The sequence below is a fragment of the Strix uralensis genome, chromosome 4 (genome assembly GCF_047716275.1).
Source record: "Strix uralensis isolate ZFMK-TIS-50842 chromosome 4, bStrUra1, whole genome shotgun sequence".
NCBI classification, from domain to species: domain Eukaryota; kingdom Metazoa; phylum Chordata; class Aves; order Strigiformes; family Strigidae; genus Strix; species Strix uralensis.
The window spans coordinates 114711897-114739795 of NC_133975.1; the positions used below are offsets into that span (position 1 = coordinate 114711897).

A 27899-nucleotide genomic window follows, 5' to 3' on the forward strand; every position below is an offset into this window, starting at 1 on the left:
CTTTGCCTCTACCACTAACTAATGAAATTTAACAGCAAGGGTTGAATGGATAAGCCTGATAAATTTAAATTTTAAAAACATTACTTCAGAAACAGAAAAATACACTCTTGGGTGATTTAACTGCTTAATGATTTATGAAAGAGTATGTATGGCAGCTAAATGTGAAAACCAAAACCCTTTGCTCTTTTCAGTGATGTAGCAGCTCGTGCAATTATAGCCTCACTGCTAGTCATTAATGGCTGATAACACCCAAAATTTAGTATCATAACTAACTTACAACCTCTACAGACCTTGATAATAGTCCACCTTCATGATTATCCCAATCTACTCAATACTGCATCTGATGTTGAAACTGGCAAAAAAATGCATAAACACACTAAGAAGAATAAATGCCATTGCTTTCGGTCTGTGTACAGGCCTGTGTGTCCCTTCAACGAAAGGAAAACAAAGCTTTTTTTGTTGGTTACAGTCAGCAATCCTACAACATCCTACAAATCTCCAACACTGCGCTGAAATCCAAACTACAACATTTCCTGTCTTAAAAATTACTGGAATTTAAATATGACAGAAAAAGACTACTAAAGCCAATGCTAACTTTAAAATGTATAGTTAAAGTGAAGCATCCTATTCAATAATGTACTAATATTACTGCTTTTTTCCCAGAAATTCATGAAAACATAGTCTGAAAATTTGTTGAAATTATCAAGATCATGCCTTAACTTAGGTCAGATGTTTCACAAAATGTATTAAATTGTCATAAATCTCAAGCCATTTATTTTCCTTTTTTTTTTTTAAAAGAGTGAATCTTCAAAAGTGCTGTAAGCTAGAACATGTGACCTCCAATTTTGCACAATATTTGCAAGGAAAAAGTGAAAACTATGCTATGCAATACAAAAGCGATATACCTTCCTAAAGAATGCTCCAATTACCAAAACCTCAGCTAGAAAACAAAACTATACTTCAGAGTAATGCTTCCAAGATTCAAATTAGAAAAATAGTGCATCTTACCTCCTGTTCCAAGAACCTTCAGGAGTTCAAAGTTTTCAATGCCAACTTTCTCTGCATGGCCTGTCAAATTTGCTGAAGGAAAAAGAAGAATTTACATCAGATATACAGTACACTGAAACATCATTTTGACATACTACTACAGCTTCAGTAAAAACAAGTTAGCAGATGAACGGAATAAGCAGCACTAAAAGGACATGCCAGTTGCATACTGTATTCTTTTAACTTGAAAAGCAAGGGAGAGCAATTTTCTTGCTGCCAACCATGTTCCCAGAGGTATAACATCACAGAATAATAGTTGGAGCCCATCTAGTTTGTATACACCATCTTTCATCCTATCACTGGGCAGCTTTGAAAAGACTCTCCTTCCACCTTGTCTGTAATCGCACAGTTATAGACAGCAATCAGGTCACCCCTTAGCCCTAGCACCCTGAATACTTTCATGTTCTTGGATTATATGATGTTTGGGATGACATAAGCAGAGCTCCAATAAATACTCATGCATTTAACATTGGATTACTAAACCTATAAAGACTCTCCACTATTATAGAGTAGGAAAGACCTTGAGTCTACATAACCAACAAGTCTAGAAAAATCTAAACCGCTACAAAGTTGTTTCATTTGTTGGGGAGTTTGGGAGGAGGAGGTTCTATGTTTATACAAATCTATACCAGAGTATTTTTTTCGTCTAACAGACATTTTTCTAAGCAGGGAAGTGAAGAGCCCTATTTAAAAAAGGAATTGTGGTGGGTTGGTTTGTTGGTTGTTTTTTTTCTTTTATAAGCTGCTAAAAGAAAGCCTTAAGCAGTTCCCATTTTTTCCATCTTTCATTCCTACCATAATATTATCCATCCATTTGCATCAATATGACTGCAGGCCATTCAGCAAAGCTGCTCATTGTGACGATCCAGGTTAAAAGTAGTAAGGCAAAAGAGTAACTGATTATTCTTAACCAAGTCCAGTTCCCTGATCCACTTGAATGAGCAGCTGCATAAGCAGTTCTACTAGCACAATTAAGGATGCAGCATCAAGCAACAGAAGCTGCATAAGCTGGCATGGCTGGTAAAAGAATGCCTCTCACAGAGCAACTGCAAGCCAAGCTGTATCCCTAAAGGCTAGTTAAAAAAAAAAAAAAAAAAACAGAGGTGGCTTAAGAAAGATGTGCAAGAAGCTTTCAGTAGCAGCACCGCAGATTACAAAGATCTCTTAACCAAAAAAGGAAAACACTTTGAGAGATGTTGAAACTTACTCTGTTCAGAGATTCTCATATTTCTAAGAAACTTAATCAAGACAGTGTGCTTTCTGAATTATCAAAATGTATAGTTAATCTCTATTCACAGAACTGCAGTAACTCAACAACTCGAAATAAACAGAAAACACAGAAAACTTAAAGCTTCAGAAAGACATTTCTTGGCAAAGGAGGAACAAGTATAAAAAATCCAAACACCAAATACATGAAAAAGCAAAGTAGTAACTTATTCTAGCAATCCTACATAAGTATGTACACATACACAAAGTGCATCTAGTTGGGATAGGGGTAACATTAGTGCTTTCATGGAAGGCACTGATGAAACCTCATCTAAAATATTATTTTCTAATTCTTATTATTCATCTTTACGAGGGATTAATCAAACCTGGAATAAGTGCAGAGAGACTACTTGAAATTACTGGGAGATTATAAAGCCTAAAAGAACTTTCAGGATTTTTTTTTTTTGTACAAACAGAAGTATACATGACAATGATTTTTGCAAATCTGAGAGAATCTACAAGCTATCCTAATGTTATGTGTAAAAAAAACCCACCAAAACACACAGCACAATTAAATTATTGTTAGAGAAATACTACTTTCATGATCAGTTCCATTGTAATAATCTGTGCTAGGCAAGACAGTACCAGAATCATTAACAAATCAATGAGGCAACATGCACCCACATGAGTGGAACTGAAGCTTGCTGTACTATTTTCACTGCAAACAGAACAAATACTGTTCTAGTGCTACATCACAGTCATTGCTGAAGTCAGCAGTAAGGAAGATGCACTCACATGCCAAGAAAGGAGTAACAGCAGGTAAGGCAAACCTAGACTGAGTTAGTGTCTATATAATTACAGTAGGTCATGTCACAGTCAGAAAGCAGTCTGCCTTGGAGCAACTTAATATTACATATTACTCTTCTTAACAAGTACTGAGAATGGTACTCAACATACACAGTTTCAAAAGAGTGTCTTGCCTGCCAGGGACAGCAGAAGTCAGGGCCTATCCTAAAGAGACCAGGGCTAGAGCATCCAGAGTTTTAATGAAGCAGTGGATGTCACTGAAGAGATTCAGGACATCGAACCTCTCTGGATACTAGCTAAGTGCTGAACTCAGAGTGGGAAGAAGTTTTTCACTGAGAAATCCACTGATTTGGATCTGCCATTATGGAGTACTCCAGAAAGGTTTTACCATCTCACATCCTTTAAGAGCTGTCAGCTGAAGGCTTTTCAATTAAACATCCTTCTAGAAAGCAAAACAGTCAGTTAATCCTGCCATATTCTTGGAACTGAATAGGAAGACAGAGCGAAACAGAGAAACGCTGCATCTCCAGTAACATGCTGAAGATTTGTTTAGTGCTGGCTGTAGTCCTAAGAAGAGATCAAGTCCTAAACTCAGTCCATTAATCTAAACTGTACCATGTATTGTTACACAGTAAAAAGCTGAGTGATACCTAGTTTGACGTACTTGTTTCAATATGAGCCATAATTTTGCACTCTCTACTTAATCCTATTTTTACTTCCACTTAGGATGCTTAATTGCCTTCTCCTACAAAAAAATTGTCTCAGAGGTTACTGTAATATTATTTTTATAGTAAAAGGGGGGAAACTACATCACAAGTAAGCATATGATCGCTATACAGTAAGTCCTATCTCATTCTTTTTGCATTATACTGAGGAAAAAAGCTGTCCCACAAGATAGCTAAAAGGTGCTGCATAACACGTAGAGAGGTATGATGGGACACTTAAGACATACAAACTCTCTATGAATTACTCCCTATAAAGCAACAAGTAGAATTATCCTTAATTAAAAAAAAAAAAAAACAAACCACCAAACACCTACACACCAATCTTCAAAGCTACAAAAAAAGATTAACAATTCCCAGAAAGTGCTTCTCCAGTGTTGCCACAGCTGGCAATGGCTTGCTCCAACAGCCTCAGTTGCTGCACTCAGTCTGTCTCTGAAGTCATACCCTGAGAAAAGCAAGCTGAAGAGCTTGTGCCTGTGCCACATTCTTTCCAATGACACTGCTAGAGCAGTTCTTTGTCTTCATCTGCTGAAACCAGGCACAGCACTTTTCAACATTCTAGCTGAGATGAGGTGCAGTTCCTCCAGAACAGAAGTTGCTGACATTTCTTTCAACTTGCTTTCAGGAGCATAAATCCCCTAAGATCAGTTATTCTGTTCACTAGTCACTCCCAGGAACCCAAATGACCGCTGCTGGAGGACCTTTCACAAGGAATGCTTTCCTCAATTAGACGACAACTGTTCCAAGTTTGAGAGGCTTTAAAGGATTGCAACAAGAAGGCCACTGCTACTACTACTACCACCGCTGACAGAACAGTGAAAGGCTTCTCCCACCTCACAGACATCATCATCATTGGTATCAGAACCAGACCCAACACCGTCTGTGCAACCTTCATGAAGACAATGTATCTGTCAAGAGTGCAACAGGATGAACACTGTAGAATTTACCTAGCAGCATTTCTAGCAAATAGTACCATAACATTTCAGCATATGCAAAGATGCCATTCAGAAACTGCAGCTTTGGGAAAGCCCTTAAATTAAGAATGAGCACAAGGAAAGTAGTTTTGGAAACTGCCCTTTTTCAAGTCAGCTGAAGAGTATCAAGAAGGGAACTAAGCTTGGACAGGAAGAAAGTACTGCCCAAGTCAACAGGACAAGAGTTTCTCCACAAATGATCCAAAGCTACACATGACACAGTATAAAAGATGGTGGTACATCATGAAAAAAAAAGTAGTAAGCTGACATTACCTTCTAGGAGACAAGCTAACCACATAGGTGCACAATTCAGAAAGGCTTCCATTTACTGATTTTCTACTGCAGTCCACAGTAATCAGCACTGGACCAATACGGTAAGGAGAGTAAGCAGCTGAGGACAACAGCAAGATACAACAGGTCAACACTGAAACAAAGGAAAAGCCAAGACATCATGGCATTCATAAAAGCAAAGAGGAAACAGTGGTACTGTTCACAATTATCACCTCTGAATGCAAAAGGAAAGCAAATATCTAGGAATATTCCCACTGCGAAGACAAACCTTCACATGCAGGGACACCAGTGCATGGAGATCAGTATTGTCATTATCAGTCCCCCGGAAGCAGGACAGTCTGTTTAACCCTGGGAACCAGAACAAAGTATTTCTGCTTGATAGAGGATCTCCAGATGACATAAGAGACACGACCGTCACCTGCACTATACCTGAACTTTGATATGGCCAAGTGTGAACCAAGAACTGTGCAAGCTGGTACTGTGTAATGACTCTATTTGCTTTTAATTGTACTTTTATAATCTTAAGAAATAATATTTAACAGTGGTTGTTTTCAAGCTGAAGTGTGCTGTGTCCTCTGTTTCTGGACTCCACTGCACACAGGTTTTGAAGCAGACAAACAAAACTAGAGCTTCATCTGCTGAACTAGATCAAGCAACCTTCGAAGACAAGCTCTGCCTGAAAGCTGCGACTTCTCCCTGCTATCTGCTGTTTTATTGAGCAGAACAATGAACCTCAGAAAAGGCAAGAAGGAAAATGAGAGAAGATATTCTGCAACCTTTCAAACTATTAGATGTCCAATGCCTGGTACCAAGATCAACTTGATTCTCACCTGTTACTTCAGAGTATGGCCCATCTCCATTCACCTAACGGATCTAGCTTTTTAAGTCACAGCAACAAAGAACAGATGCTGTTTTCAAAGTTATATGAACACAAACTTGAGATTATCCCTTACTCAGAGTGAAGACTGGGTGTTTTTCCTTGAAATTAAGCAAAACTAGCACATTCCATTCTGGGAAGAAAAAAAAAAAAAAACACTCCAAAACAAAAAAACACCCCAACCACCATATTAACAGTAACCACACAACTATTGCTTGTTAAGACACTAAAGAAAATGCATATAGGATGTTATACCATTTTTCTACTATATATAAAATTATACTTTGATTGTAACTGGTTACAACAACTGAGAACTATTTGTGAAGTGAAAAATATTACACAGTCCTTGAAATCTGACAGACCATCACCAACTAGTAATCATCAGGTCACCATTTCATCAGGACAGGGAACTATCTTACAAACTTAAAATGGAATTTAAAAAGCATACCATCTCAAGGACTACCTGCATTTTTCTTAGGCCAAAAAAAAATTTAGAGCAAAGATAAAACATATATACAGTTCTGAATTCACATTAAAGAAAAGAAAATGCAACTCATGTTACTCCAAACTCTAGGATCTACCATACTAAGGTAACTGGGGTGACAACTGTTCATTCTCTGTAATATTAGATGCTCAAGGAGAAGACCATCTGAACTGAAAAAAAAATTCAAGATCTCACAAAGCTGCTGATCCTATTCTAGAAGGCATGGAAGCCAAAACTTTACAGAGCCAAAGATGACTAAGACCTCTGAAGTACTAGCTAAGCAGAATACAGTATGTGGAAATTCAGAAGCATGAAATGCTGTGGGGAACATGACAGGAAACTAATCATTACCATTATGAAAACAGACTGAAGCTGCAGAAGACTATCCCACCGAAGTTATCATTTGCACATGAGAAGCTGAAATAAAGATAAAAGTGTGGACATCTGAGATTAATGATCCAGACTCACAATAGTCTGAATTGGAAAATATTCCATGTTAAGATCCATTTGTATTCATCAGCAGTAGCCCTTTTGCTATTACAGAGGCAATTTTGCTATGAGGTTTGTTATTACTGTGAGATGAATCACTATGAGGTCACCAAGATTCAACCTAGAAGCACCTTCATGGTTAGCTAGAGGCTTAATGTGCAGTAACACTATACATGACATAATAATCAGAAGAACCCAAAATGTAATTAGGCAAGATGCTAATGAATACAGTTGCTATAGATAATCTAATGCTGAACAGAGTTGAAACAGTAAGATCAAAATACCAGATATCTAAAGATTGTGCATACCTTTTCAAACAAGAAATTATATCTAAGTACAAGATAGGAATCAAGTTTGGTCTTTATCATCAGGAATCAGTACAACACTTTATTCAATCACAAGCACTTTGGACATAGTGTTAAAAGTAACAGAATGTAGATTAATTTATCAACAAAAGAAGAGCAACTGACAATTTAAAGGTTGATGGAAGGTATTTACATATTACTTTATGCAAACATTAACCAGTAAACTTAAGAATTATCCTCAGAATTATCCTCTCTCAGGTAAAGCTTTTATAACCATCTGTCCGTGTCCAAGCCAGCACAAAATATTTACAGACGCCAACAAAAAAAAACACAGAAGAGGAAACAGTCACAATAGATCCCAGAACAAAACACAAAAACAAATAAAGTGACTGTGTAACAGGAGTCCTTCGTAAATCAGGTCATCTGCCTATCTACAGAATGAGTCAGAAGCAAAGAAATCTTAGCAGAGCTTGCACCTCATCATTAGGATTGTATAATGGTTTAAAAAGAGAGGAGGGGGGAAGAGAGAGAAAGAAAGAATGTTTACCATAAGATATGAAATGATGCCAAGCAATGAAGGGGATCTAACAGAAATATTTACATCAAGAATATAGCTGCAGATCACACCCCCAGATACCCAGGCTTTCTCGTATGTTTAAGCAACTCTAGCAAGTGTTTTCTAAATTGCCTTCTGAATAAAACCCTGAAGTGCATTAAAGGGGCATGTAAGTCTCCCAACTCTTTTATGGTACCAGCACAAGCTTTTAAACCACCACATTTAGAATACGTTGGAACAAAGCTACAGGCTGACAATGAAGACTGCGACTCCTGGTCCTTGTTTATATTAGACATTTTATAGAATACCACTGATGCAATGAGAGCAAAATAAGCAATGGTACCGGACCCTTTTACAGATCATTTTAGCCAGGTTTGTTAGATTCCAAAGCCTGGGAAAAAAAACAACAAAAGAAGATCAATAGTTATTCCTTCATAATCAAAGCTTATCATAATCAAAGTTACCAGAAGATAAATAAGAACAAATTCCTACAGACTAGACTACAAAATATTATTTGAAAGTACTGATTCTGTAAAGAGTAAAATCCAGAGATTTAAGTTGTATTAAGGATGATTCATAAACTTACTCTCTTAAAACACTCTCCATCCTTCCCACAGCAATATAAGAGCAGATATATTTTAGTGCTCAAAAAAGAAAAGTAGAAGTAAAAGCAACCCAAGCTTTGAAATATTCAACTATTAATATCTCCTGATCTCTAAACAATGTACAGAGCTAGTACCTAGAGTCAAATAAAAAAAATGTAAGTCTTAGAGAAAACATAATTTTAGAAGTGTCTTTAAACTTACATAAGAACGTTTCCTTTTAAAAATAAAAAACAGAATACTGTGGAGGTGCCAGGTGTAGCTCCATAGCAAAGGCTGAATACTCTAATGTATGATTCATTGTGTTTTTCAGCTATAGGAATTTTCACAATGCTTTAGGATGATACATGAACCTTACAGTTTACAAATAAATCCATTCTAGTTTAAGTTCTCATACAAGAAGGGGTAACTAAGAATTTGCAATATTAAACCCCTCAAATAGTCCATGTATTTATTGTCTGAAGCCTTTTATAGTTTCATACTGAACTGTAAGTTAAGACTATTTAACTCAAGTGGAAGTTCCAAATTATTCTGCCCTAGGAGCCCTGCAGCCCATTGCTATGTTGACTTCTGGGCTATACATGACTTGTGCACATCACGTGTTACAGTCAGACAAATTACAAACTAAAGCAAGTTCTTTAGCCCAAAGTTTGTGATAGCATTAAACTGAATCCAGTACCTCTTCAAAACGAACTTGGCAAAAGGAAAAGAATAACATCTTAAAGCAAAACAAAACATATATACAGCCTATTGCCCATTCATGGAATGTCTCCCAAGTTCCCTTCAGGATCCCAGTTTTGCTAATCTCTGCCTCTCACTGGGCAAAGCAGGAAGTGCACATGCATGCTGCAAGACGGGCAACCTCCTAGTCACATACACTGAAGGTTCAGGATCCTTTGATCCTCTTTTTTTTCCCCAAAAACAAGAGCTACAACAGAAGCCAACAGGAGGTGGGGGGGAAATCCTCACCGTTAACTATTTCCTTCTTACCTTCCTACATCACAAGTCTTTCCCTTTCTGCCCATATACTTCCTCATCACACAGAAAAATCTTCTCTAATAGGCTTTACATTTGCCATTGTTCAGTTCCACAGCATTACCACAAAACAGAATATTGTTGCCTCTTCACATTTTCTTTTTTCATTGTAAATAATACATAACTTCTTAAGTCTCCAAAAAGGTTAGCAGTTGTACTAACTCTAAGGTTAGCCTTCAAAAAAATAAAGCCTTTTCCTTTACAAGATACCAGAAACAGATGCTGCAGAAAATCTCATTTTCTTATTATTTTCACTGTAGAGGTTCAGTGAGAATCAGAGACAGTCACCACTTCCTACCGTTTGATCTTTGGCATACTTTTTCATCTACTTCCTGAAAAAGAGGAGGTGATTCCACCTTCCCCAAAAACTCATTTCCTTCCCAAAGTGAGAAAAGAAAAATGGTGACTGTTCTGAAGTGGCTGAACTGTGAAGTTTCTACTGAGGAAGAAATTATTTGTGTGACAGGAAAAGAAAAAAGAAAAAAAGAGTTGCTAAATATACTATGAGAAGATCATTATTAACTGAAATGTGTCCTAAAAGTCACTGCTGTGTCTAATCTGCAAAATAACCAACTGAAGGAACGATCATTGAAGCACATGCATGCTTACAGTTTCCCCAGCAGCAGGGGGACATTCTGATCCTTTGCATCATTAAAATAAAACATATATACGTAGAGCAGTGCAGAGTATTGGTAATACAGCAAATCACATGGCATCTCACAGAGGCACTCAAGTGTTATGCACGGCAGTTCCTTCCCTATCACAGACCCAATCTACATGCCTATGAAGTGATGTTTTTTCAGCAATTGCTTTCTGGTCACACAACAGAGGAGTTTCAGGGCCCTAAGAATATAGGATATAGAACTAAAATTAAGGTTCACCCTAGATATCAAAGCCAGCACTGTAATTTCAAAGTCAAAGTTTAAAACAAGTCAAACCATGGTATGATAGGGTTAACAATCAGTTGGGAGCTGTGTAGAAATAGCACTGCATATGCTCTAACTGTGCATTTTCATATGCCGGAATACTTGCTTAAAGGTAACAACAATCATCTGTTTCATTCTTGAAGATACTAATTTCATCTCAAATTCAAGTTTTACAGTATGGTCACTTACTCACTTGACCGTAATCAATGCCTGTCTAACTCATTTAATATTTTTAGAGCAATTCCAGGACCCAAGTAACTGCAAATGCAAAGTATAACTGTAGGTTCACCTGCATTTAGTTGATTTGAATATACAATTCTTTGTACTTTGAGTTTATTATCAAGAGGTTCAAGCAACAACTTCCACAATACGAAAATGAGACACTCCCTTCTCAAAGAAGCCACTATTTCTACCACAATAGTACATTCTTTCAAAGCACTGTGGAGACTGACCTCTTTTTCATCTGCCAACTGACAGCTACTTTCGATCATTCAATTAGTCACCGAGCTAGCAACATCAAAGAAAGAACACAGAGAGGAGGGGAACACTAGAATCTAAACAAATCACACATTAAAAGGATATTCATTTGAGAACAACAAAGATCCACTGGCTCCAATTCTAGTTCTTGCACATCCCCTCACCCTCGTTCCCCAAAAGAAGCAGAAGTAAATTATCATGCTGCACACTTTAAAACTGTGGTGGGCTGACCCTAGCCAGCAGCTCGGCACCCACACAGCCAGACCCAGTACAAGAAACTAAGAAAAATATCCAAAGTATCCTGTAGATTATTTATGTATTTCTATATCAACAGAAGCTGACTGCAATTTTCCTCCTCAAATGATCGTATCTCTGTGCATTGTCTAGAGATAAGTTCTGAAACAGTATCTCAATACGTCTTGCATAGCGATGACACTATTGACACCTTCAGGAGTAGGAGTCTCCCAGGAGTACATGGCAGAGCAGCTCCCTCCTCCACCCTAATGCTCCAGAAATAGACAAGCCATTGCTAGAAAGCATTTTTCAGAAAGCAGAGTTTTCTAAATACTTAATAAGGAAAAGAGAATGAGGAGGGGAGAAGCAACTGATTCCTATTAAGCTGAATTTCAGAAGCTTAAAAAGACACAAGGTAGAGAATTTTTAAATTAAAAGCAAGTACTGGTACTTCCTGAATCTATAAGCTTTAAGATCAGGATCAAAATGAAAATTGCTTATTATGCTCTATTAAACAACTCTCTGCCTAGTTTATATGAATGTTTTTACTCCTCAAACTATCTTTAAATAACTATCCCATAGGGATATGTGCTGTCTCAACTTTTATAAAAGAAATCTAGACATATCTAGGTAAATATATAGAATAAATGCATTTCACTTCCTTTCCCCTTACCCCTTTTTCTCCTACACACTGAAATCTACCAACACCCAACGAGACAAGTATGTTTTCGACCAGCTCTTTTGCTTCTTCTTGAAAGAAGGAAACTACAGTCCCTTTGGTTTCTGCGTAGCTATCAGGAAGAGCGCCTTTTTTTTTTTTTTTTTTTAAGCTGCAGTGATAGCTAGGTTCCGCTGGGGCACCTCCACTGAGCCCCTAAACCCGAGTGACAGGGGGACAGAGGGCTGAACGCGACCGAAGAGACCCAGCACCACCACCTGCCTTCCCCATCGGCCCATTAGCGAGTGTCAATTACATTAAGACGGGGGGCGGTTCTCAAACTTCTGCAATGAACAGTATCATATACTTACTTTTACTTCATCATGGAGAAAAAAGATGATAGAAGAGGAATGAAGAACTAATAGCACCTCCATTGTTCATAAATACAGAGAATATACATCCTCGTTATGTTTTACACGCACTTCTAAATTAACAGTAAATCTAGATTTACTGCAGTATTCAAGTTGCCTGGAAACTTCCGAGAAGCACAGAGTCCCTATTAAAAATATATGAAGATCTTCCCCAACACAACAACCTACGACAGAGCATTTCTGCTATATCTTGAAAGGTCATACACATTTCACATGTTGAGCTACTCCAGAGGGTCTTCAAGCAACTACTGAGATACAAGAAGATTCACAGACTGAAAAGACAGATAACCGCAGTTACATGTTGGCACATTCCCCTCCCTACAATTCCGGCATTTCACCGAGGTCAGAGAAAAGCTGTCACATAAAACGACATCATTTAGGACTGTAACAAACAGCCCCCCCAATACTGACATAGCCATAAAAGTCAAACACAAAATTTAATAATTAAAAAAAAAAAAAAGCAGGCTAACACTTCGCTCCTTCAAAAGCGCCAAATACCACTGGGGAAGTGGGACAGGGCGGCCAAATACGCAGAAGTCTAACTGAAATACTTTTTTCAGAAATAAAAAGGGCCCCCGCCCCCATCAGACACGCTCCTGCCCATGTCTTTCAGCTCATCCTCTTTCTTCCCCACCGAGATTTCGCTACTGGCCCCGACCAACTCTCTTGAAGCTCCTTCCTCAACACTTCTTCCCCGAGTCCCGGCAGCCCGGGCCCCCTCCGCCACCCCCCGCGTTTTCCGCCACCCTCCCCTCAGGCAGGAGCGCTCGCCATCCCCCCCCGCCCCGCCATGAGCTCCCCCGGCCGCCCCGGTCCCCCAGGCCCGCCCCGCTCACCGTTCCTCAGCTCGTGCTTGACGGTGAGGAGCGGCAGCTCCCCTTCCTCCGCCGGGCCCGAGGGTCCCTCCATGTTCACAGGCGGGCGCTCCCCCGCCTCTGCCGCTCCCCGTGTGTGCGAGCGCGGAGGCGGGGGGACGTCACCTGGCCTGAGGCGGATTTTATTTTCCAGGGGCGCTCCAGGGGAGAGAAGCCATGCAGGCGCGCTAGGGGCGGGGGGCGACTGTTCTCCCCTTCGCCTTGGGGAAAACGGAAAAAAAACCCCAAAGCACAACCCACACCACCCAACAACAAACAGTTATTAAAATACAGGGAAGCACACGCACGTCGGCTTCCCTCCCCCGGCCCTCAGAGACAGCCCATGTCCTTGCGGCTCCCCTCCCCCCTGCTCCGGCCGCCCTCCCCGCCCAACAGCAGGGAGCGGAGCCGAGCCCAGCCGAGCCGAGCCGAGCCCAGCCGAGCGCGGCCCAGCCGGGATAGGCTGAGCGAGACGGGAGCGGGGGGGCGCCGCCAGGAGCGGCTCCTACTCAGACGCTCGCGCCCCCTCCCTCCCTCCGCCGAGCGCTCATTGGGCGCGCGCGCCCGCGAGCGCCGGCGGCTGTTGGCCAGAGAACGCGCTACGTCCCTGTCCCCGCCCTTCCGCCGAATGGCGCGTTCCCCCATTGGATCAGCGGCTGCGCCAATCGCTGGCTCCGCCCCCCCGGTTTCCCCCCAATCCCTCTACTCCCTAATCTTGTTTGTAAACATTCCCGCCCGCCTCTCCCACACCCCCCCCTTGAGGGCGGGCGCTGGGTTGCCTGGAGAAAAGGGAAGGCGCTGATTGACTGCTGGGGCTGGCAATCAACTTGAGGGAGCGGCGGTGGCGCCCTTCCTTCGGGTTACGGGCCGGTCTATCGTTCGTGGGGAGGGGGGAGCCGACGTGCGCCCCCCCCCCCCCCGCAGTGGCGACAGTGGGGGGGCGAGCAGAGACCCCCCTCGCGCGGGGGAGGTGGCAGCGGGATGGGTAGCAGGGTATCCCCTCGCCGAGGGGCGCGACCGGGCAGGGAGGAGCGAGCGACGGCAAGTGGGGGAGGGTTTTCCGCAGGGCCCTGACCGCCCGCTGAACCTCCGCCTCCCCGCACGGCGCGGGCGGTGTGTGCGGACCCACAGCGGCGGCCCGTCCGTGCGGCGCGGGACGGCGCGGCTCGGCCGCTCCTTGGGCTGGGGCAGCTGGGGAGCCGCCGCCGCCCTGCGGCAGGCCGGTATGTCCGCCGACAGGCCAGCGCTCAGCGCCGGCTGACAGCGCCGCGGCCGTGCGGAGCGCGCTCAGGCCTCGCGGGCTCCAGGGCCCCACAAAATGGGGGCGTGGGTTGGCGGGGCCCGCGGGCGGCGGGTGAGCGCAGGCTTGGCTCCGGGCCGGGGCGCCCCGGGTCCGCCCTGAGGCGGCCGTCGCCCTTAGCCGGGAGCGGAGGGCCCGACGGCTCGGGCGAGGGGAGTAAGCGGCGTCCGCGGCCCAGCCGCAGGGCAGCGAGCGGAGCTGTCGTCTTGGGAGGTTGAAGAGGCTGGATTTACTGGAAGATAAAAACAAGCTTTGTGATCGCTGAAAGGTCACAAAGCAAAGAGGAGCTTGGTTGGTTATGCCGGCTCGGGAGGTGCTTGCTAGGGGGTCGCCTGCCTTGGTGTGTTGTGAGGTGGGCGTGGGAGAATGCGCTGGGTGGGCCCATCCGAGTACCCGGTTCGCATTGCACTGCTTGGGGCATCTTCATTTGGTCCTGTTAGCTGCGTGGCACGCGCTACCCTGACAGCGGGTTTTGATTTCGCTTTTAAGGAACATTTGTTTTGAATTGTATTAGACCTGTTCATCTCACTTAGGCCTCTCGGTCTGTTCTGTTTTGGAAGCAATCTGATACATCTAAAGCAGTCCACGTTTCCTTGAGACAGATCACGTAAATCACTTTTCTCTCCATTTCTAATTTACACTAATTTCTGATGTGTTGCTTTTGAATGGTGTTGCTTCTTACCCTTTGACACTGTGTAACAAGATGTCACATACAACAGCTCTGTTCACGCAGAGTTGATTCTGGTACATCAAAGATCAGTGAAATAAAATGTTTTCTGTTAATTCTTTATTCACACTCCAGTATTATATATTTTTGTGTGTGTGTACGCATCTATATAAAAAATGCATGTACATATATACATAACACACATTTCTACAGTTTCCTGTAGAGTGAGTTGAACTCTTTAAAGTTGATAAGAGCTTTCTACTGTAGAACAGTTTAAATACCAAACCTCATTTTTAGGACACTTTTGGGATCAGTTTACTTCCTAGAAATTAAAAATACTATCTAAGGGTTTCATAGGATTCCTGGTAAAACTTTTGAAGGTGTTTTCCACAGAATGTTGCAGGTGTTCTGTTGAGGTATCTGCCTGTAGGATATGGTACACACATAACTTCAGTGAAAATTACCATCCAGTTACTACCTTTCTGACAGTATTACATCAAGACTATAAATATAGAAAGTCTGATCACAGAAGATGTTTTCAAACTGAAAAATAATCGATTCACTAACTTTTGTTACTTGATTTTGGAAGCCTCTCTATTGCAGAGACAGTAAATTTTATATCAGCATAATATTAAGCTACAAAAGGAAAAATAATGAAAATACAAAATAAACTGATAAACTTCATTATTAAATTAAATTTTTGCATGTTTGTAACTAATGGCTCCTTTGTACAGCTGGTGGGGAGTGTCAGTTTTATTTCTTCTTTACCAGGAGTAACAACCACTTCTGATTATTCTGTGTCCCAGATGTTAGATTTTAAAAAGACTAGTACTGTATTTCATCCAGTGGCTTTACTAGCCTACACTTCAGACTAACTGTCCCTGGCAGCCTCAGAAGAGAGAAACTGAAATCTGACTCCACTCAGTTCCTTACTAGCACTCAGTGTGAGTGCAGCTGGCAATGAATATCCAGTAGTTGCTAATAGTCTTGGTTTCAGATGTTCATAGCTTGACAGACTTTATCTGCTTATATGCCTCAGGCTGAAACATTTTCTCCTTTTAAATTTCAGCTAAAATAGCTTTGAAGAATGAGGCAATAACCCTAAAGCATCGAACCAATGTTAATTATCCATTGTGGTAGCTGCTGACTATGCATGTAGAAAGACACAGTCATTACCCTGTATATTTAGTTTAAGTTGTGATTGAGCTAGGAAGTACTGTCGCATGAACTGAAAGTTAATTGTTATCACTGAGGGACCCACTGATTTGCTTGCACCTTGGAAAAAGTAACTGAGCAACGTGGTCATTCCATTAAAAAAAACTAAGACTTTGCGTAACAAACTCTAGTGTTAAAATATTTTTGCAGCAGGATTCTCGTGTCATATCCAGAAACAGCAAAGCAGCCCTACTGAATGCTTGGAAAGAATCCCACCTTTTGACAGACGTAAGAGCTATACTTGCACTGAAATCCTAAACCTCCTGTCAGTAGTCCATGAGTACAAGACTATGTTCAAGTTTTCATTGCAGCTGAACTTTTGGGAGCAGTGGCGGATTAAACTTGGTTGTGTTCTTGATTTAAGAGTGGACCTGCCTTCAGGGGAATGGTCCAGGCATAGTGGGCTGGTTTCATTACCTCCATCACCTTTGTCTTTGGAGCAGTATCACATGGCTTTGTGGTTGGTTGTAAAAGGACACAGTTTTGTCAGCCTTAAGGGTAGGTAGGATTTCGATGTAGGTGGAAACATACAGACTACATCTGTACCAGAAAATAAAGCAGATTAGGACTCGTTCTTTAGGTGTCAGGGCAAGTGGCATGACATAGCATGGCATAGCTTGCATGCACACAGCTGAATTCTTTCCCTTTTCTATACTGCCTACTGGATTTATACAGATTGCAAACTGTTACTGAGCTGTACTAGCCACCAAGTTGTACAAGGACATTGCCTGGGACAGTACTAGTCAGGGGCCCAAGCATTCCCAGAAGCATGCCAGCAGTCAGAAGTATGGATTGTCATGTGGCAGCACTCAGATTCTGCCTTTGTCTCATTTAAATCACTAACACAGTCACAGAGTCAGATGAGGGAGGAAATTTGGCTTGAGCCTGCAGCCAAAGCAGGCATGTGAAAGTACAGAAACAATGATGGGCTGTAGACCCACAGGGAGTACAGAATGGTCTGTAAGTGATTCCTTTATAATATGGAGAAGTAAAACCACCCTTGCTATGTAAACTGTGTTTTTAGAAGTGCAGCACTGAGTGCAAGTTAACTGACTGAAAATGTTATTTGCATTTTAAATAATTATGTGTGTGCTATGACACTGAACAAAAAAATACTCTATGATGTGCATTCCATAAATTACCTCTCCAGTGTTAAAATGAAAAATATTTGATGTAGAAACGATTAAAAGCTATGGGGTGATGCAGAGCCACTCTCCCTCCATAGTGTAAATGTATTTTTTTAAGTAGCATTTTCATGTTCATATGTACAATAAGAGCATCCTGACAGGTCAATCAACCAACAGTTCAATGTTTGGGCTGAGCATGTGCTGCAAGTTTGGGAACATGGAGTAACAGAGTTCTAAAGATAGATGTCCCTTCTCTACCCCACAACACAACTGTTCAAAAATATGTGTATTTACTTGCCATTCCTAATTGTGAAGAGAGGGAGGAAAAAATGTTGTGGGAAATACCCACATGGAAAGATATTATTGAACTTCATTTAAGAAAAAGTGTCACAACATTTCCTTTTTGGTTCTAAAAGAAGTGGTGTGCCAAGCTGGTTTGAGGGCTGAGGTGAAATTGAAATACTGTGTACAGACTTCTGAGAGGAAATGAGAGAGAGAAAGAAAGAAGAAAATGAGTGCTGTGGCTGCATACTTCCAGGGTGTCACTTTTACAGTTTTGAAGTACTTGATTTGCTTTCTTTCTGAAGGGGAGCTGCATATGAAAAACGTAGTTTCTATGGAGCTAAAGTTGGAGGCGTCTGGCACTTTCTTATGGTCATTGAATTGTTACAGAAATAGGTGTTATTTTCAAAGTACAAGTGTTGGAAAGCCAGATGATACAAAATGTTCCCCTTAATCACTCCATGGAGAACATTTGCATGGCAAGGGAAAAAGAGGATCGAATTTTGGAAACCACAAAATGAATTTAGGGAAAGACTCCCCGTGAAGACAGTCATGACACGAAACAGCTTTTGTGTGAGATTTCAGTACAGTATTAGATCTAGTTTCTAGTTTACATATATTCTCTGTGATTTTTTAAAAATCTGCAGTTGCACATTTTATGCTTGATAACTGTCAGAAAATTAGATTGGGTAGGTAATTTGCTGTTTAAAGCATTTCTGTATGAAACAGCTCTGGCCAACAGTTTTATCTCTCTAAAACCACTTAATGTGTTACCATGAAAGGAGAAGTTATGCTAAACATCCAAGCCTAATAATTCTCTTAACGGAAGTGGTACAACTCTGTCAGGAAATGGATCGTTTCTTGAAAGAGTGCATATAAGTGAAGATGTGTTACTGATTCTAGGGTTACATCTTTGGTTAAACTTAAGTCCTGTTTCCGTTAGTATTAATTTCTTCACTGAAAATTAATTTATTTTGTCTTCAGTTGCAGTACAGTTAGAATTACTGTTCCAGGCAACACTTTCAAAGGTTTAATTGTTAAAAATCTACATGGCTATAAAAGAGAAAGAATGAAAATATTTATGCTACTTGATTTCTGATGAGGAAAAGGAAAATGAATGAACACTGTCCAGAGGGGAAAGGAAGCAGCGCTATCTAATAAAACAGAAATAGGGGTTTATTTCAATTTCTGATCTGCTTAAATGCTTAAGCTAGGCAGAAATGGAATTTCTAGTTAATACAAAGAATTTACTTTTGGATCTTAATCCTCATTCACTCACAATAATTTGAAATTATTTTCAAATTTGTTGGAAGAAACACAGAGGGCTGTTCTACATTTAATGGTCTCATTAAACCTCTGAGTAATACTGACTGCAGTGTAATTAAACTCAATCCATTGCAGAAGACTCACATATGAATTCTCACTATCTTGAAAACTGACTGTGAACTGGAGAAGGGGACTTTAGAAAGGAGAAACTAATCAAGATGATCTGAAAGCTAGAGATGAGGAAATTAAAACTTTGAACTCAGCATGGAGACCGTGAGTACATCCTGATAGTTGCAGAAGCCATGCATCTGCTTTCCACCCCCAAAGAAGGAAGCAAAAACATGAGAAAAAAAGTGATTAAATGGCAGAGCTTAAAGGTATGTGTTGTAGTTCTTAAAGAGAGCCTACCAAAAAGGAGGTAAGTGAAAAGAAGTGCCACATAAAATGAAGGGGGAAAGGCAGTTTTGGAAAAGCATAAATGAAAACTACTAAGTTATTTTCCAGAACTTCTTTTCTACTGACATATTTAAAGATACTGCATCTGTTAAATTACCACAGAGCAACAAAGAGATTTAATGAAGTGAACAATATTGCAGTTATTCCTTTTTTCCTTTTCCCTTTACCTTGTTAAAAGTTGTATGGTTATTGATTTTGAACCTACTCTTTTAAATTGAAAAAGATAAGATGCTCCCATGAATTGAAATAACTTAAGAGAAAATCCTGAAACAGATGGATAAATTAGGAGAAAGGTATTCCAGACCCAGATGGTATATCTTCTGGAGTTTGGAAGGAACTTGGAGCTCCTCAGAATAAATACAAAAACTCCAATAGTTTCAAGTACTATATTAGGTGACTAGAAGGCACCTCTTAACATAGTGTAATATAATATTATATGATATAATACAATATGATTTAATATAAGCAGCATTACAACTTAAAACTTCTTTAAAAGGACCAGGAAAATGTTTTAACAAAAGATTTGAAAGATTACCCTTAGTTTTCAAGAATTAAATAAAAAAGGATTATAAGAACAGGAGATAAACATGATACCAAGAAGACACACCAGATATAAAATACTGCTGTGAAGAATCAGGTGGTAAAATCAGTATCTATAATAATAAATAACAAATTTTCAATACATCTAAAACAATGGGGATTTTTAACTGAAGTTGCATAATTGACACTGGTACTGTAAACTGCACATCTTGGGACTAGAGCTAACCAGTAACTGGTACTCAGCAATTCTATCATTTCATTACTGTTTTTCTTAAATTTTTCATCCCATACTGATTTATTGAGATATAGAGTACAAACCAGGGTATGTCTAGCTCAGCATCCCATCTCCAGCACTGGGCAATAGGAGCTGCATAGTGTCACTGTGCTAAGAAACGTCTGAGGTTTAACTATGCAGTCTATGAGCAGAGACCTCCATTTGTTTGCTTTGACTTTGCCATTTGCTAGTTTGATTTTAGTTTAAAAAGAGAGTGAATAATTGTTATCTTTTATCTCCTCCATGCTTTTGTTGGATCTGACCCCATTTCATAGGCAAACCCAGAATGTGAAACGCTAGTCCCCCCGCCTCAAAATGTCCAGTAAAATATTTGCTGTAGATACAGGTTATGCACCAAGCACTAGTTCTGAGCTTTCAGTAATCCATGCACAGCATCATTTCTTTCATTTTTCTTAGGTAAAGAGCTTATAGGGGAAACCTAGGTTATTTAGATGTTAGAACCCTCACTTCAATACACCTCTTTTCTCTTCTAAAGTGTCTGCTGTGACAGTCTTTCAAGAGGCTATCAAAACCCCGGTTGGTCCGAAGGCATTTTACACTCCTTTTGTAAATTCCTCAGGATTTGCATTTTCTCTGAACTGTTAGACTTCCATGCAAAGAAATGTCCCATTAAGCAATTTTCCTTTGGCTGTCATTTATTAAGTCTAGCTAAGAGTGAGGTTTGGCATCCTCCTCCTTACAACATGTCACATTCAAAGTTACTTTTCTGTTGTGCCTGTTTGTTAACATATTGATGGGGAACATTACAGCAGTGCAGATTATTGACATTGCAAATAACTGCATTAACTCTGAGCTACTTCAACCCCCTCACCCCAACAGCATTTTCAGGGATTTGATAGAGATTTACACGAATACCACATCTCTCTCCAGCTTCAAAAGAACACATTCCTATTCAACCAGACTTTATTACACCAAATCCAGCATGTCATTACAGAAACTGTAGTGATTTGCTTCCCATTGGACTCAGTGTTGCCTGCCTATGACTAATGAGATGCATCTTCAAAATGGAAAGTCAAGTGAGGCGAACTCCACAGATTCTTAGAATTACTTGTAATATGCAGAGAAGTTAGGGTATGACTTCAACTTAATCACTTATTCTCTGAGTAACATATATCTGCAACATGGCCTTACAATATCTTCCCACCAAAGCATTTAGTTTTGGGTGGTAGTGAGTTGTTGTGAGATGTTTTCTATTATTTTCCTAAGTCTTTAGATAATAAATTGGTTAAACTGTTCTACTGTGTGACAATATTTTCCTTTAGAAAGCTGTGTGATTGAGGACAGTGGACAAGTGCGAGGTACTGGTTTGGTTTATACATAAGACAAAATAATTGCTTTTGGATAGCAAGTGCCAAAGCAACAGAATTATAAATCGTTTGGGGTTGGGCATGAACCCACTGCAGTCCTGGAGTGCTATCCTTTGATGGATATATAGGGAGGAGATGAAGGGGATTTCTGCAAAAACCGAGTCTCTCCCTGCCAGATCAGGACCATGTTTTCTGTAGCCTTTTATGTACCCTTTCTGTCTTAAGATATCCTATGAAAAAGTAATCATTCCTCCTGTAAGGCAACAGTTGCCTCATCTTCCCAGTGCCTCCCTGCAGAAGTAAATGCCTTCTCACCCCACCCACAGGCCCCAGGAGAGCAGCTCTCCCCCCATCTCCCTCCACCCCCACCTCTGCTACAGAGTAGCAGCACCATTAATTTGCCTTCAGTTACAGAGTCAAGGATGTTATGTCATAGTTGCAGGTGATGCTCTACATCTGCACATCATCACTTGTCTCTTCCTTTCAGTGCTTTTACCTCTCTGGGTTGAAGCTTCACACTTGAAGATTCTTATATAGTTGAAGCTTTGGGCTACAATTCAATCTATTTTGGCCCTATTGATTTGATTGTTCTGTTTGGTTTTGGAAACTTTATTACTGTTGAGATTCTTAAAAGTGACAAATATAGAAATCACAGTCTTATTTAAAAAGAGCCTTGTCTAGAATAACAATAAAACCAAAACATTTAAAGAAAGTCTGCCTATCCATCTTATTAATAATTTACTATCCCCTGTTCATAGAATGTTCATTGCTAATCTTCAGCTATTTACTTCAGAGAGGCTTTATCTCTTTCCTGGTTATTTGCTTGTCTTGCATCTACCTGCTGAGACCACATATTCATGCAGTAAATATCCAAGCAATCAAGTTACCTACAATATTCATAAGCTATTTCAAAGAAGCCACAAATGTATTCTGATTTATTACAAAAAGATCTAATGAATTAATTCTAGATGTTATTTTATAGATGGTATTAAGGTTATTTTCAGCAGAAGTTTCAATCTATAATTGAAAACATATGCTTATGGTTTTAGTCACAGGACAAGTGTTCAGTGCAGGTAAGAGACTACATCACACCGCAGTAATGCTGAAGTGCCCTTGCTATCGATTGGCACTCCTTTGTGCTAAGCACTATACAGACCCAGAACAAAAAGGTGCCCCCCAAAATTTCTCATTAATGTGCTATGATGAAAGTCCTTAGAGCACAACTGAAAACTGGAAAAACTTTGACTTTTTCACTGAAGCTCGTAATTACTATAAAGGTCAGAAATTGGTTGTCCATCAAAAATACATGTTTATTGGGAATAAAATGGGCCACGTATAAGCATGGTATCCTCTATTTCTGTTTATTTTTAAGAAAGACATTGGAGATGTGTGACCTCTGCAGAGCTAATGAATCCAAGACCACTGAAGTTAGATATATTTCTGCTAATATTCTTAGCTATTTTTAATATACACAGATTATATCCTAAACAATGCCTGCTTAATACACTTTGTTTTGCATATTTTCTTCCATATACTTAGTAACCATGGAAAAGTCACATACAGATCATTCTATTCTTTGAACTATAAGATACTCATTTTGGACTGTCTTTTATTCTGTTAAGTTTATGCAGTCTTGAAATAACTCTTTAATTGAGAACAGTTTGCTTTATGTGAACAACCATGGAATGAATGCATATATATTATACATATATGCACACACTTTTTTTTTTTTTTTCCTGGAGTTTGAAACCAAGTACTGATCGCAATAATTTCCTTCTTCAAAAGGAGTGGAAAATATTGTGTAATATTTTCCAAACTAAAGCTACTCAGTATGCCTAGGTTTTTAAACTTTCCAGTAAATTGGAAAAAAAAGAGCATGCTTATTGTTTGATCAGAAGGCCACAGATTTGCTAATTTTGATATATGGTTTCATATTCTTTTATATGCCTTCTCATAAACTATATTTTTGATGTCAAGCAAGAAAGTCTCACTTCTTTCCAGTCTTGTATTTTCATGCTCCAGTGAACTTGCATTGTTTCTGACAATTCTCCCATGGACACAGTGATTGTATATCTCATATATCTGCAGTTTGAAGTGCTTAAGAGATTCAAAATTAGCCTTGTATACCAAACTTTCTATGTCAAGGTTGGTTAATTTGCAAAGACAAGTATTATGAGAATAGACGAGAGTTTTCCATTAGGGAAATCTATCAGTAGAGAATGGAGTTTGAAAGTCATTAGTTATCATCATCTTTTCAAATGTTTTAGCAGTAGTAACTATGTTTTTTTTAACAGCAGTCTTCTATTGCTCCATCAGTCTGACCGGAAATCATAGTGGGTTCTAGTAACCGATGCCTGTCCATCTTCCTTTCAGCTGATTAAAGTCCTCTCTCTCCTTTCTGTAGTGAGAAACACCTTCAGTCTATATTCAAATGATAATGTTTTTCCATCTTTGCATAGTATTAAAAATACCTCCTGATAGGTATGATATAGCAATATATCATACAATATAACCTGCTCTATATGATTTTTCTTTGTTTTTATTTACAAGTAACTGAGCAATTATCCATTTTGTACATTTATCTTTTTCTGTCCAGAAATGCTGATCCTAAATATTCACTCCATTTTCAAAATTCTAGATGGTCCCAAAAGTATGTCTTCATACTAATTATATTAAAAGAGAAACTAGCTAAATAGGCTAGGTTTGAAACAAACTCACTACTCCTTTCCTTTACAATCAAAAACCCACACATTTGACTAATCTTTTGGAGACAAACCCCATAGATTTTCACAGTTCAGTTTTTGCAAATGTAAATGCTCTATTTTAATTGTACATATACACTTGGAGCCCATTAATGCAAGCTGCTGAGTGCTTTTAATTTGTCTTGTCTTTTTTCACTGCATATACTGTGTAGTCTGACCCTTCTTTGGGAGAAGATATTGCCAGTAATAGCTAATTAATTGAATTTGGAACACTCTTCTAAGATGCTTGTCTCAAGAGGATATATATTTATGGAATTAGGATTAAAAGAATGTCTGTGTTTGTGGATTGAATTCTAATATAAAGATAGTTTAGTTACTTTTAAATATATCAGCCTTGGAACTGGAATCCTAATAAAACAATCCATGCAAAATTCTTGGCTTTTGCATCTAGAGAGTTCCTCAAGTAGATTAATTTGGGAGGTAGCTACTGGAATTCATATGATATGCTGCAAACTGTAGTTATACAGGATAAAGTCCACTTGTCTATCACTTTTTACATTAACCTCTACAAAGAAATCACCCTTAGCTCCAAAGTTCCTGAACTATAGGTCATGGCATGCTGGAAGGATATATGAGCTAAGTTTTGTCAATGTTTGATCTGATTTTAAACTCTTCCTTAGGTGTGCATTATTGGCCACTATCAAAGTCAGGATAGTAGGCTTGATGTAGCTTTAATCCTATTTTCTAAAGAATACTGTTGTAATAATATTTTGAATTATTTGGACTTTATTCATGCATTAATCTATACCATGAAGCTCTTAAGGCTGTATGATGTAATGGAAAGTGAAAATCCATTACAGAGAAAGAGGAGAATTCAGCCAGATCAAAACCTAATGCTCAAACAAGCCAAGAGTCTTTTCCCATTTGAAAACAAAATAAAGCAGAACTTAGCACGTTTGCCATACTTAGGATATATGATAAGTTACGTGAAAAAAATCTGAGAACAAAAATGGTTATTCAAAACTTAATATCTTAAAGCACCTCCTAAATAGGTGGAATATGGAATTTGGAAGTACATTATCGCAATTGCCGATCTGGCATGTATACAGAAAACAGAAAAAAGGATCGATAGTTGCTAAGCAGACAAAAAAAGAGCTAAACCTTATTTCCAAACTGTATGATTCATCAATACTAATTCTAACTTATTTTATATCAAGGGTGTTACCTTGTTCCATACACGTGTTCATAAAAAGCATGTGTATTGCTTATGTCTTTTTCTGTTTTTACTTTAAACTAATGGCTGAGGGAACTGGGGTTGTTTAGTCTGGAGAAGAAGAGGCTGAGGGGAGACCTCATCGCCCTCTACAACTACCTGAAAGGAGGTTGCAGAGAACTGAGGATGACTCTCTTTAACCAAGTAATGAGTGATAGGACAAGAGGCAATGGCCTCAAGTTGCACCAGGGAAGGTTTAGACTAGATATTAGGAAGCATTTCTTTACAGAATGGGTTGTTAGGCGTTGGAATGGGCTGCCCAGGGAGGTGGTGGAGTCCCCATCCCTGGAGGTGTTCCAAGAGTAGGGTCGACATAGTGCTGAGGGATACGGTGTAGTTGGGAACTGTCATTGTTAGGTTAATGGTTGGACTGAATGATCTTCAAGGTCTTTTCCAACGTAGACGATTTTGTGATTCTGTAACTTTTCTGTCACATCTTTCTTTACTTAGATCTGTGTATAGTATATGGCTTATATGCAGATAAAGTACAATACAGCAAATGTTTAAGCGCTTCATCTGTCCTTGAACTCAACAGGACTACCTATCTACTTATCTCTGGTATTTACATTCATAGAAATGCTATAGGTTTGAGTCCTTAAACTGTAAACTCCGAGACAAGGTTTTATGCATATTACCTCAACCATAGCTGGGAACAAAACCCTAAATAAGTAAATAAATAAACAAAAAATAGTAATAGCTTATATTTTGTTCTGTGTTGCTTCTATACAAAATATGGGCTCAAATCTGTATTAAAATGGAGTTTTGAAAGCAGAGCACACCAAGATACACCAACCTCTGCAGTTTATTTATTTTAAATAGAAAATGAGGTGATAGATGCGTAAGACATTTTCAGCCCTTACCTTCTTATTGTTTGGTAATGAAAATCAGAATGATGACATTAACATCTCTTTCAAGTCAGCTAACTGGAGCTGCAGCATTATGAGTCATCTCTTTAACACCGAGCTGCTTTTTAAAAAAAATATATTTTAATGGTGGTAAAAGGTATGAGCGTGATAGTCTTACAGGTCTTACTCTATTTGCCCACAGAAAGTAGGGAAAATCAGTAAAAGTTCAGGATTAATTCTATGAGCTACATCTTGAGTTCTCTGCTGAAACTGCACATGAAGACAACGGTTTGAGATAATCAGTCTGCTGTAACTGCATTGAACACAGTAGTGTATTGTATAAACCACTGAATGGCTAACAGATTGACAGCATTTAGTCATCCGATACCTGATCTAGTCTGTAACCAGAAACTTATATGAGAAGTCCTTCACATGACCTATGTTAGGACCCAAGCCTAGCAGAGCTCCTAAACTTCTCCCCTGTACTTGCTGCACAGCCACTGGTGACGCTCTGAGGATACCATGACAGACTGACTGCATCAGAACCATTCACATGCTGTGGGATCAGGCTGTCCAGGACAGTTTGATAAGGGCCTGTATCCTTTCCCTTAATTTAAAAGTGTAAGGTAATTGGGGATTTCCTTCTCAGAACACAGTGCTTCAGTTCAAGCCCATCTTTCTTCTAGACAGTAGGCACCATTGCAGCCTATGGCTACAGGGTAACTCATTCCCTGCTTCATCAAGGATTATTCTGGTGGATGAGGACAGTTTCCAAGTGGAATTACATCATATGCTGGTCTTGAATGACTGTTATGAGTTCAGAAATGGAGAGGACAACTGGAGGCACTGTTGGTACTCTGCAGCACCAACACACCACTTGCAGAACCTCTCTTCCCATGGTCAGTGTGACTGCCATTTGTCTATAAAACTAGTTTATTCCTGATTGCTACAGATGACTGGATAATCAGGTCAGTGTAGCAACACTCATTTGCTATGTTGAACTGCCACATCATCCAGGTCTTCCATACCCCATGTTACTACCAAGCTGAGGTCCTCAAATGTTCACATCGTGTAGAGTCTCATATTGTCTCTGTAAGGCAGAGGAAGAAGAGCTATGAATGACATACAGATCTTCATTTGGGTCCCACCACAAGGGGCTTTGACTGTTCAGGATTGTAACTCACTAATTCTTCAAGTTCTTTTTCACAAGTTCAAGGATGGTGAACATTGTCACTGACGATTTATGGGCTCTGTAATGCAGTTTACCAAATAAGTATGTATCATCTGTAGTTTCTAGAGCTTGGGCATCTTCACTAGGGACAAAGCAGCACTCTCTTCTCCATAGGGATTGTGGTCATTGTCAGCCTTAGAGTATATGTCTGATTATTGATATTACTGCTTATCACTATTCCTTTTCATCACGCTGCTCTACTCAGTGTCGGTCAGTCAGGCCCTGAGCTCTTGCAGGTAGAGTACAAATGTGACTGCAGGTGCCTGGCTGCACCAAACAGACCATCAAGGGCAGTTTCCAGATCACCGTGACAACTGTAGTTGCCACACAGTACCATAGTTGTCAGGTATGCAGTAATGAAAACATAGTAATGCAGCCATAACTTGTCTGAAACTTCATGGAGCCTTTCCAAATG

General features: G+C 39.7%; 2 protein-coding genes across 8 annotated transcripts in view; one reads left to right on the forward strand and one right to left on the reverse strand.

Moving 5' to 3' along the window:
• The window catches only part of RPS6KA5 (ribosomal protein S6 kinase A5), an 82074-nt gene extending 68486 nt beyond the window's left edge, over positions 1-13588 (reverse strand). For 3 of the 5 annotated variants that reach the window (XM_074868603.1, XM_074868602.1, XM_074868599.1), the window contains exons 1-2: positions 12961-13588; positions 1009-1080 (exon numbers count right to left, since the gene is read on the reverse strand). In XM_074868603.1, coding sequence (XP_074724704.1) covers positions 1009-1080; positions 12961-13033 — 145 coding nt within the window. In that variant the 5' untranslated portion in view covers positions 13034-13588. Of the gene's footprint in view, positions 1-1008; positions 1081-5032; positions 5053-12960 lie in introns of those variants that run through there. The other 2 variants (XM_074868608.1, XM_074868600.1) reach the window with 2 other exon arrangements.
• A 231-nt stretch (positions 13589-13819) lies between these two features.
• The window catches only part of DGLUCY (D-glutamate cyclase), a 48040-nt gene continuing 33960 nt past the window's right edge, over positions 13820-27899 (forward strand). For 2 of the 3 annotated variants that reach the window (XR_012628943.1, XM_074868613.1), the window contains exon 1: positions 13820-14201. The gene's annotated coding sequence lies outside the window, so the exon portion shown is untranslated. The remainder of the gene's footprint in view (positions 14202-27899) is intronic. The other variant, XM_074868610.1, reaches the window with a different exon arrangement.